Source organism: Salmo trutta, unplaced genomic scaffold, assembly GCF_901001165.1.
Source record: "Salmo trutta unplaced genomic scaffold, fSalTru1.1, whole genome shotgun sequence".
Taxonomy (NCBI): domain Eukaryota; kingdom Metazoa; phylum Chordata; class Actinopteri; order Salmoniformes; family Salmonidae; genus Salmo; species Salmo trutta.
This window is the reverse complement of record NW_021822911.1, coordinates 7935022-7947425: the sequence shown is the minus strand read 5'-3', so window position 1 is coordinate 7947425 and position 12404 is coordinate 7935022. Positions and strand designations below refer to the sequence as shown.

The 12404-nt window shown below is 42.6% G+C and overlaps 1 protein-coding gene across 1 annotated transcript; it reads left to right on the top strand.

Moving 5' to 3' along the window:
• Positions 1-4698: 4698 nt before the first annotated feature.
• LOC115186361 (C-type lectin domain family 4 member E-like) lies at positions 4699-6372 on the top strand. The gene is made up of 4 exons (XM_029746026.1): positions 4699-4799; positions 4920-5062; positions 5199-5302; positions 6137-6372. Exons 1-4 carry the CDS (start codon positions 4778-4780, stop codon positions 6282-6284), a joined length of 417 nt encoding a protein of 138 aa, XP_029601886.1. The 5' UTR covers positions 4699-4777; the 3' UTR covers positions 6285-6372.
• Positions 6373-12404: the final 6032 nt, after the last annotated feature.

The following is a 12404-nucleotide window of genomic DNA, read 5'->3' as shown; positions in this document are numbered from 1 at the left end:
ATGTTTGAAAAATTGAAGTTTTGGGATTTTTGAGGAATTTGTAATTCGCACCACGCCCTATCATTGGATATTGGAGCGGTGTTCCGCTAGCAGAACATCTAGATGTAAGAAGTTTTAAACAACACAATGTAACTCCATGTCAATCACACTTCTGTGAAATCAAACTGTCCACTTAGGAAGCAACACTGATTGACAATAAATTTCACATGCTGTTGTGCAAATGGAATAGGCAACAGGTGGAAATTATAGGCAATTAGCAAGACACCCCCAATAAAGGAGTGGTTCTGCAGGTGGGGACCACAGACCACTTCTCAGTTCCTATGCTTTCTGGCTGATGTTTTGGTCACTTTTGAATGCTGGCGGTGCTTTCACTCTAGTGGTAGCATGAGACGGAGTCTACAACCCACACAAGTGGCTCAGGTAGTGCAGCTCATCCAGGATGGCACATCAATGCGAGTTGTGGCAAGAAGGTTTGCTGTGTCTTTCAGCGTAGTGTCCAGAGCATGGAGGTGCTACCAGGAGACAGGCCAGTACATCAGGAGACGTGGAGGAGGCCGTAGGAGGGCAACAACCGAGCAGCAGGACCGCTACATCCACCTTTGTTCAAGGAGGAGCAGGAGGAGCACTGCCAGAGTCCTGCAAAATGACCTCCAGCAGGCCACAAATGTGCATGTGTCTGCTCAAACGGTCAGAAACAGACTCCATGAGGGTGGTATGAGGGCCCGACGTCCACAGATGGGGGTTGTGCTTACAGCCCAACACCGTGCAGGACGTTTGGCATTTGCCAGAGAACACCAACATTGGCAAATTCGCCACTGGCGCCCTGTGCTCTTCACAGATGAAAGCAGGTTCACACTGAGCACATGTGACAGACGTGACAGAGTCTGGAGATGCCGTGGAGAACGTTCTGCTGCCTGCAACATCCTCCAGCATGATCGGTTTGGCGGTGGGTCAGTCATGGTGTGGGGTGGCATTTCTTTGGGGGGCCGCACAGCCCTCCATGTGCTCGTCAGAGGTAGCATGACTGCCATTAGGTACCGAAATGAGATCCTCAGACCCCTTGTGAGACCATATGCTGGTGCGGTTGGCCCTGGGTTCCTCCTATTGCAAGACAATGCTAGACCTCATGTGGCTGGAGTGTGTCAGCAGTTCCTGCAAGAGGAAGGCATTGATGCTATGGACTGGCACGCCCATTTCCCAGACCTGAATCCAATTGAGCACCTCTGGGACATCATGTCTCGCTCCATCCACCAACGCCACGTTGCACCACAGACTGTCCAGGAGTTGGCGGATGCTTTAGTCCAGGTCTGGGAGGAGATCCCTCAGGAGACCATCCGCCACCTCATCAGGAGCATGCCCAGGCATTGTAGGGAGGTCATACAGGCACGTGGAGGCCACACACACTACTGAGCCTCATTTTAACTTGTTTTAAGGACATTACACCAAAGTTGGATCAGCCTGTAGTGTGGTTTTCCACTTTAGATTTGAGTGTGACTCCAAATCCAGACCTCCATGGGTTGATAAATTGGATTTCCATTGATTATTTTTGTGTGATTTTGTTGTCAGCACATTCAACTATGTAAAGAAAAAAGTATATCATAACATTGTTTCATTCATTAAGATCTAGGATGTGTTGTTTAAGTGTTCCCTTTATTTTTTTGAGCAGTTTATAATCAAACTAAGGCTGGTGGGAGTCATATCATATATTATATTATCACACTAAGACTGGTGGGAGTCATATCATGTATTATATTATCAAACTAAGGCTGGTGGGAGTCATATCATGTATTATATTATCAAACTAAGGCTGGTGGGAGTCATATCATGTATTATATTATCACACTAAGACTGGTGGGAGTCATATCATGTATTATATTATCACACTAAGACTGGTGAGAGTCATATCATGTATTATATTATCACACTAAGACTGGTGGGAGTCATATCATGTATTATATTATCACAATAAGACTGGTGGGAGTCATATCATGTATTATATTATCACACTAAGACTGGTGGGAGTCATATCATGTATTATATTATCACACTAAGACTGGTGGGAGTCATATCATGTATTATATTATCACACTAAGGATGGTGGGAGTCACGTAGTGGCCAGGGTTGTGGTAATTTCACAATTTCCCCTTCACTGTGGTTGACTGATAAAGAGTTTCACTACCTAAAGTCACACAGACGCAGGACTTTGCGGGGAGAAGACACAGTTATAGACGTATATTTGAGTTGAGGTTAGAAGTAGAAGTTACTGTATTTCACCACAAGTGTGTTAAGATGTCAGAGGGAGTCTATGAAAACTCAGATGGATTTGAAGACAATGAGCCTGATGCAATGAAGAACACAGAGATTGATGGCCAATTATATTCCAATGTAAGAGCCTTCAAGCCCAGTTCAAGAGATGGAGTTGTTGCTTCAGGTAAGATTACACACACACACACACACACGCACGCACACGCACACGCACACACACACACTAAACAGGTGAGATTACCATGTAGTAATATGGCTTTGTTCTGGACGACTGTGTGATCACGCTCTCCTTAGCCGATGTGAGTAAGACCTTTAGACAGGTCAACATTCACAAGGCCGCAGGGCCAGACGGATTACCAGGACGTGTACTCTGAGCATGTGCTGACCAAATTGCAAGTGTCTTCACTTACATTTTCAACCTCTCCCTGTCTGAGTCTGTAATCCCATCATGTTTTAAGCAGACCACCATAGTCCCTGTGACCAAGAACACTAAGGTAACCTGCCTAAATGACTACCGACCCATAGCAACAGTTAGTGGAAGGCCGGTAATGGCTCACATCAACACCATTATCCCAGAAACCCAAGACCCACTCCAATTTGCATATCGCCCAAACAAATCCACAGATGATGCAATTTCTATTGCACTCCACACTGCCCTTTCCCACCTGGACAAAAGGAACACCTATGTGAGAATGCTATTCCTTGACTACAGATCAGTGTTCAACACCATAGTACCCTCAACGCTCATCAATAAGCTAAGGAACCTGGGACTAAACACCTCCCTCTGCAACTGGATCCTGGACTTCCTGATGGGCGGCCCCCAGGTGGTAAGGGTAGGTAACAACACATCCGCCATGCTGATCCTCAACACGGGGGCCCATCAGGGGTGCGTGCTCAGTACCCTCCTGTACTCCCTGTTCACTCATGACTGCATGGCCAGGCATGACTCCAACACCATCATTAAGTTTGCCAATGACACAACAGTGGTATGCCTGATCACCGACAATGACGAGGCAGCCTATAGGGAGGAGGTCAGAGACCTGGCCATGTGGTGCAAGGACAACAACCTCTCCCTCAACGTGATCAAGACAAAGGAGATGATCGCGGACTACAGGAAAAGGAGGACCGAGCATGCCCCTGTTCTCATCGATGGGGCTGTAGTGGAGCAGGTTGAGAGTTTCAAGTTCTTTGGTGTCCACATCACCAACAAACTTACATGGTCCAAACACACCAAGATGGTCGTGAAGAGGGCACAAAAAAACCTGAAGAGAGGGCACAACAGACTGAAAACATTTGGCATGGATCCTCAGATCCTCAAAAGGTTCTACAGCTGCACCACCGAGAGCATCCTGACTGGTTGCACCACTGCCTGGTATGGCAACTGCTCGGCCTCCGACAGCAAGGCACTACAAAGGGTAGTGCATACAGCCCAGTACATCACTGGGCCAAACTTCCTGCCATCCAGGACCTCTATACCAGGCGGTGTCAGAGGAAGGCCCTAAACATTGTCAAAGACTCCAGCCACCCTAGTCATAGACTGTTCTCTCTGCTATCACATGGCAAGCAGTACCAGAGTGCCTAAGTCTAGGTCCTAGAGGCTTATAAACAGTTTCTACCCCCAAGCCATAAGACTCCTGAACATCTAATCAAATGGCTACCCAGACTATTTGCATTGTCCCCCCCTCTTTTACCCTGCTGCTACTCTGTTTATTATCTATGCATAGTCACTTTAATAACTCTACCTACATGTACATATTACCTCAATTACCTTGACACCAGTGCTCCCGCACACTGACTCTGTACCGGTACCACCTGTATAAAGCCCTGCTATTGGTATTTTACTGCTGCTCTTTAATTATTTGTTACTTTTATTTATTTTCATTTTTTTGTATTTTTCTTAAAACACCTGTTGGATATGGCGCATGTGACAAATACAATTTTATTTTATTTATTTGTCCCAATCGTGGATGATACAGTAAAACACATTACCAAATACCATACTTTAATAATTTGTGATTCAGTACATTTCCAGTAGTGGAAGAGACCCTCTGGAGTTGCTGCAGTGTGTCTGGGGCTGCTGTCTGTTCTCCTTCTGACTGGGATCATAGGCCTGTCTGTCTACTGTAAGTTTAGTATTTTGTCACTGAGACTTAAGTAGCATACTTAATCATCCTTAATCATCCTTAATCATCAATGGTGTGGTAGTTACATGTTTGATTAACTTTTCCCTTTTACAGATGGAGTCATTGGTCATCACGACTCAACAGAGAGAGACCAGCTACAGGTCAGTTACAACAAGCTGACTAAAGAGAGAGACCAGCTACAGACCAGTTACAGCCTTCTGACTAAAGAGAGAGACCAACTACAGACCAGTTACAGCCTTCTGACTAAAGAGAGAGACCAGCTACAGACCAGTTACAACAAGCTGACTAAAGAGAGAGACCAGCTACAGACCAGCAGTAACACCCTGACTAAAGAGAGAGACCAGCAACAGAAAGAGAAAAATGATCTCATGAGAAAGTTCTCTAATCTGAGTGAGTTTACCAAACAAATGATCATAACATCACATATCTAATATGCAGTCAACTTGTGTTTGTATTCTAAAATAATAGGTGCAGAATAATAAGATGGAAATTCATGTTTTCGTCTTGTAGAACAAACCTGCCCTAAAGACTGGAAGAAGTTTGAATCCAGTTGGTACTTCCTGTCTACTGAGACTAAAACCTGGGAGGAGAGCAAAGATGACTGTCTGGAGAGAGGAGCAGACCTGGTGATCATCAACAGGGATAAGGAACAGGTGAGAGAGAAAGAGAGAGAGATATGGCGGGGGGGGGGGGTTATGATCAAACATCCCTTGGTCAGTAATGTATCTTCCAGTATTTAACACATGTAGTCTATAGTAGTTGACAATATCAGCTCTTTCTCACCAACAGGAGTTTCTCTTCAACCCCAACAAGGGTTTCTGGATTGGTCTGACTGACACTGTTACTGAGGGGACCTGGAAATGGGTGGACGGCAACCCACTGACCACCCCAAAGTAAGAGACTACTGCTCTAACAACTCTGACCACCGTGTAAGGGGTAGGACTGATTCTGTTCATACTCTAGGTTCTGAGAGAGTGGTCAGTATAACTGTATTGTTCATACTCTAGGTTCTGAGAGAGTGGTCAGTGTAACTGTATTGTTCATACTCTAGGTTCTGAGAGAGTGGCCAGTCTAACTGTGTTGTTCATACTCTAGGTTCTGAGAGAGTGGTCAGTCTAACTGTATTGTTCGTACTCTAGGTTCTGAGAGAGTGGTCAGTCTAACTGTATTGTTCATACTCTAGGTTCTGAGAGAGTGGTCAGTCTAACTCTGTATTGTTCATACTCTAGGTTCTGAGAGAGTGGTCAGTCTAGCTCTGTATTGTTCATACTCTAGGTTCTGAGAGAGTGGTCAGTCTAGCTCTGTATTGTTCATACTCTAGGTTCTGAGAGAGTGGTCAGTCTAACTCTGCATTGTTCATACTCTAGGTTCTGAGAGAGTGGTCAGTCTAGCTCTGTATTGTTCATACTTTAGGTTCTGAGAGAGTGGTCAGTCTAGCTGTATTGTTCATACTCTAGGTTCTGAGAGAGTGGTCAGTCTAACTGTATTGTTCATACTCTAGGTTCTGAGAGAGTGGTCAGTCTAGCTCTGTATTGTTCATACTTTAGGTTCTGAGAGAGTGGTCAGTCTAGCTCTCTATTGTTCATACTCTAGGTTCTGAGAGAGTGGTCAGTCTAACTGTATTGTTCATACTCTAGGTTCTGAGAGAGTGGTCAGTCTAGCTCTGTATTGTTCATACTCTAGGTTCTGAGAGAGTGGTCAGTCTAACTGTGTTGTTTCTACTGCAGGTACTGGGGGAGTGGACAGCCTAATGGTGGTGGAGTGGAGAACTGTGTGTTGTTAACTCACAGTTCATCAGACCAAGGACCATGGCATGAATATCCGTGTTCATTTAACCGTTCCTGGATCTGTGAGATAGTTCTTTCTCACTTTTAGTTATGATGTTGATTGTCATGCTGAAAGTCATGATACCAGCTACAAGGCCTTCAGAAAGTATTCACTGCCTAGACCTTTTCCACATTTTGTTGTTTACATTTTTAAATCGATTAAATTGAGATTTTACTGTCGCTGTCCTACACACAATAACTCATAATGTCAAAGTGGAAATATTTAAATCTGAAATGTCTTGAGTCAGAAAGTATTCAACACCTTTGTTATGACAAGCCTAAAGACGTTCAGGAGAAAAATGTGCTTCCCTTGACACATAATAGGTTGCATAGACTCACTGTGTGAAATACAGAGTACAGTATAAAATAGAAAGGAGGACCAAGGCACTCTTCATATAATTGATTAAAATGCTTTTATTTGTATGGCATGTTCAATAGAAACAAGGTTTTAAAAAATCTGACGCGTTTCGGCTGCATGGCCTTCGTCAGGGAGTACGAAGAAATAACACAATGTCCTCCTTTGAACAGCTTTTCCCAATTAGCCCTAATTTGAAGAGGGAGTGGTTAAAATTGATTGGACACACCTAGTAAGCAATACTATACACATTAAAAAGTGAAATACTGTAGCTATGTTATCAAAAAAAAATACAACTCCAAGCTAGAAGTATCAGAACACTTAGAAAGGTAGTTCTAATCTTAAACATGACTGGGAGAAGTGTCAAGAATAGGAAAGCAATATATTCCATAGTACACTAGAACACAGCAAAACATGAACAACAACAGTCTAACCATAGCTGAGGGCAATTGAGCAAAATGTCCACTAGATGACAGCAAATGGACCTATCACAACCCTACAGGAAGGGTGAGAAATCCATATCTTCATTTAAACCAGGGTATTTAGTGGCTTGTAGTTTGTAAATCCCAAAACTTTCCCTTTGGTTTAACTGTTTAAGACGGCCCCCTTTTCTAATAGAGGTCAGAACATGATCAATACCCATAGCTTGTAGGGAGGCAGGGTTGACATGGTGTAAGGACTTGAAGTGCCTTGCCATGGGGTAGTCTTCATTGCTTACCCGTATAGCGTACCTGTGTTCCGCTAAGAGGTCTTGAAGGCGTCTCTAGGTGTGTCCAATTAATTGTGTAACCACTCCCTCTTCAAATTAGGGCTAATTGGAAAAGATGTTCAAAAGAAGTCATTGTATTATTCTTTGTACTCCCGGACGAAGGCCATGCAGCTGAAACGCGTAGGATTTTTTTAAACTTTGTTTCTATTGAACATGATTAATGAATAATTAATTATATGAAGAGTGCCTTTGTCCTCCTTTGTTTTTAATAAATAACATTAATTTGTACAGTCCAACGTGAAATGTTGTTGTGGTATATAATAAATCATATTAATGTGTTCAGTCCAACATGAAATGTTGTTGTGGTATATAATAAATCATATTCATGTGTTCAGTCCAACATGAAATGTTGTTGTGGTATATAATAAATCATATTAATGTGGTCAGTCCAACATGTAATGTTGTTGTGCTATTCTCCAATAATAAATCATATTAATGTGTTCAGTCCAACATGAAATGTTGTTGTGGTATTCTCCAATAATAAATCATATTAATGTGGTCAGTCCAACATGTAATGTTGTTGTGGTATATAATAAATCATATTAATGTGTACAGTCCAACATGTAATGGTTGTGGTATATAATAAATCATATTAATGTGGTCAGTACAACACACCTGAATCTAAATGATCTACATGGAAGCAGGCTGGGAGGGATTGGCTTGTGTGTTGTTGTCTTAGCAACGAGGTAAGCCTAGTAAACTATGACTGGGGTTTTTGAAGACTTTGTAATAAATACATTGAATGTGGACTTTGAAGTGGTTTCATTTGTTTTCCACAATAATACTCACTTCATCTACTACGTTTGTTCCAGGTTATCTGACCGAACCAACAAATATTCACAATCATTATCTGAACTATCAGACGTCAATACTCTTACTAATGAACTTCAAGTCCTTAGACGTTTCCACGGTAACGCATGATGAACCGCTAAATGGCTTGACTTTGAACTTTGCTCCCTGGTTTGATTTGAGAGAACATGGCATCATGATAACCTCTACTTACAGTACTAATACTGAGGACATACATACAGCAGTCTATACAGTAATATACTGAGGACATTCATACAGCAGTCTATACAGTACTAATACTGACCACATTCATACAGCAGTCTATACAGTAATATACTGAGGACATACATACAGCAGTCTATACAGTAATATACTGAGGACATTCATACAGCAGTCTATACAGTAATATACTGAGGACATACATACAGCAGTCTATACAGTAATATACTGAGGACATTCATACAGCAGTCTATACAGTAATATACTGAGGACATTCATATAGCAGTTGTTGTGTCTTTGGCATCATTAAACTGAAGACATGTTTATCAAATAACTCTCTGTAATTATTATTACGCGATTAAACTGATTAATCGTGTAACTGTAATTAACTAGGAGGTCGGGGCACAAAGGAAAATATTCAGATTACAAAGTTATAATTTTCCTAATATAACTTTCAGATATTATAATATCTGATCTATGAGTCTTCTGATTAATGATGTGTTAGTTTACCTCACATCAATCTCATTCCAAACGTCGTAAATTGTTGATTATCTGCACAAACCCAGGCTTCACTATGAGTCATCCATACATCAATAGTCTTAAAATCATTTATATACTAATCTAAGTAATTCACAGAAATGCATAACAAACAGATATGGTTACAAGGAAATGATAGGAGAATGTGCCCTAGTGGGCTAAACCAGCATGGCGGCTTGTTAAACAAAGGGGGTTGGGCTTGAATGAAAGAGCGTGAAGACTGAGGAACAGAGAAAGCAGCTATGCCATCGTAAATACAGGATCGTATGCATTCTAAATACCGCCCATTTGGAAAAGCTGTGCTTCGGTAGGTTGGTCATAGATGCTGGCCGTGTTGGCCAACAGAGATCTTCCTGTCCTCGGAAGAATGTCACTGGTGGTAAAATGGATACGTTGTAGTATCTTCGTTGTGTGTTAGACTGGATACGTCGTCCGTCCTTTCCTAGCCCACGTCTACAGCGGACGCTGCTAACTCAACGGCTAGGAAGTATCACTTCTGTAGTGAATAAGAGGTCACAGTTCATACAATTCGCAACCAAAGCTCACGCTGAGGTTGGCTTAGTTCTGTATTTCACATGTGAGTCCTTTTAACGCAGAGGCTGCAGACCTCACGTATCCGGAACAGGCTGGTTACATTGTGTCATTGTCTTATATAGTGGCGAGGGGAGAAGGGTGTGTTTCATCGTTTAGAACCCCTGTCTCTTCACGCGGGACACTGATTGGTCAGGGCTCTTTCCTTATGAAAACCCAATTCTCTCATTTGAAAGCTAAAATTACAATGAGCCCATCCTCCTGTAGCTCCTCCCACCAGCCTCCTCTTGGAAATGTCTCTGTTCTGGAAAAAGAGAAGTTGAGAGAATCACATCTTGTTTTTGTTCATTTTGCTTGCCAACATTCCGGGTATTGGGGTATTGGGAATTGTGGGGCATTCTGGGATATTGGATATTGTGTGTAGATTGATGAGGTGGAAAACACTATTTAATCCATTTTAGAATAAGGCTGTAATGTAACAAAATGTGGAAAAAGTCAAGGGGTCTGAATACTTTCTGAATGTACTCTTTTTTTCTTATTATTTGTTTAACCTTTATAACACTGTTAAACCTCTTACATCTACACGTTCCGCTAGCGGAACGTCTGCTCCAATATCCAATGATGGGCGGGGCGCGAAATACAAACTCCTCCAAAATCCGAAAACTTCCATTTTTCAAACATATGACTATTTTACAGCTATTTAAAGACAAGACTCTCCTTTATCTAACCACACTGTCCGATTTCAAAAAGGCTTTACAGCGAAAGCAAAACATTAGATTATGTCAGCAGAGTACCCAGCCAGAAATAATCAGACACCCATTTTTCAAGCTAGCATATCATGTCACATAAACCCAAACCACAGCTAATGCAGCACTAACCTTTGATGATCTTCATCAGATGACACACCTAGGACATTATGTTATACAATACATGCATGTCTGTTCAATCAAGTTCATATTTATATCAAAAACCAGCTTTTTACATTAGCATGTGACGTTCAGAACTAGCATTCCCACCGAACACTTCCGGTGAATTTACTAAATTACTCACGATAAACATTCACAAAAAACATAACAATTATTTTAAGAATTATAGATACAGAACTCCTCTGTGCACTCGATATGTCCGATTTTAAAATAGCTTTTCGGATGAAGCACATTTTGCAATAATCTAAGTACATAGCCCAGCCATCACGGGCTAGCTATTTAGACACCCAACCAGTTTAGCCTTACCAAAATCACATTTCCTATAAGAAAAATGTTCTTACCTTGCTTGTTCTTCGTCAGAATGCAGTCCCAGGACTTCTACTTCAATAACAAATGTAGGTTTGGTCCCAAATAATCCATCGTTATGTTCCATCAAGACGTTTTGTTCGTGCGTTCTAGACACTATCCCAACGCTAAATCTCGGCCACGAGCATGACGCAGAATGTGACAAAAAAATTCTAAATATTCCATTACCGTACTTCGAAGCATGTCAACCGCTGTTTAAAACCAATTTTTATGCAATTTATCTCGTAGAAAAGCGATAATATTCCGACCGGGAATCTGCCTGTCTGTATACTGAGGGAAAAACCGAAAGCCGGGGGCGGGGCGGGTCGCGAGCGTAAGGCTTACTCCACTGAGAGGCCACTTAGCTTTTGCTCTCCTTTATTTCAGCCAGGGCTTTGAATTACGTCATTCCTGTTTTTCCCGGGCTCTGAGACTCCATTGGAGACGTGGGAAGTGTCACGTAACAGCAGAGATCCTTTGTAAACGATAGAGATAATAAAGAAGGGCAAGAAATGTTCAGACAGGGTACTTCCTGAACAGAAGCATCTCAGGTTTTTGCCTGCCATAGGAGTTCTGTTATACTCACAGACACCATTCAAACAGTTCCAGAAACTGTGGAGTGTTTTCTCTCCAAAGATAATAATTATATGCATATTCTAGTTTCTGGGCAGGACTAATAATCAGATTAAATCGGGTACGTTTTTTATCCAGCCGTGAAAATACTGCCCCCTAGCCATAAGAGGTTAACAGGGAGTCAACACTGAGACCAGGGTCTCTTCCACCTTTATAACACTGTTAGCAGGGAGTCAACACTGAGACCAGGGTCTCTTCCACCTTTATAACACTGTTAGCAGGGAGTCAACGCTGACACCAGGGTCTCTTCCACCTTTATAACACTGTTAACAGGGAGTCAACACTGAGACCAGGGTTTCTTCCACCTTTATAACACTGTTAACAGGGAGTCAACACTGAGACCAGGGTCTCTTCCACCTTTATAACACTGTTAACAGGGAGTCAACACTGAGACCAGGGTCTCTTCCACCTTCATACCACTGTTCAAATCAAATCAAATGTATTTATATAGCCCTTCTTACATCAGCTGATATCTCAAAGTGCTGTACAGAAACCCAGCCTGAAACCCCAAACAGCAAGCAATGCAGGTGTAGAAGCACGGTGGCTAGCAAAAGCTCCCTAGAAAGGCCAAAACCTAGGAAGAAACCTAGAGAGGAACCAGGCTATGAGGGGTGGCCAGTCCTCTTCTGGCTGTGCCGGGTGGAGGTTATAACAGCACATGGCCAAGATGTTCAAATTTTCATAAATGACCAGCATTTTCAAATAATAATAATCATAGTAGTTGTCGAGGGTGCAACAAGTCAGCAACACAAGAGTAAGTGTCAGTTGGCTTTTTCATAGCCGATCTTAGAGAGTATCTCTACCGCTCCTGCTGTCTCTAGAGAGTTCAAAACAGCAGGTCTGGGACAGGTAGCACATCCGGTGAACAGGTCAGGGTTCCAGCAGGTCTGGGACAGCAGGTCTGGGACAGGTAGCACGTCCGGTAAACAGGTTAGGGTTCCATAGCCGCAGGCAGAACAGTTGGAACTGGAGCAGCAGCATGGCCAGGTGGACTGGGGACAGCAAGGAGTCATCATGCCAGGTAGTCCTGAGGCATGGTCCTAGAGCTCAGGTCCTCCGAGAGAG

What these genes read in the sequence shown, in the direction of transcription:
- LOC115186361 (XM_029746026.1), top strand. Translation starts at nt 4,778, where the DNA reads ATGAGAAAGTTCTCTAATCTGA. An exon ending in TCAACAGGGATAAGGAACAG is followed by an intron (nt 5,063 to 5,198) that starts GTGAGAGAGAAA and finishes TCTCACCAACAG; the next exon opens with GAGTTTCTCTTCAACCCCAA. An exon ending in AACCCACTGACCACCCCAAA is followed by an intron (nt 5,303 to 6,136) that starts GTAAGAGACTAC and finishes TTTCTACTGCAG; the next exon opens with GTACTGGGGGAGTGGACAGC.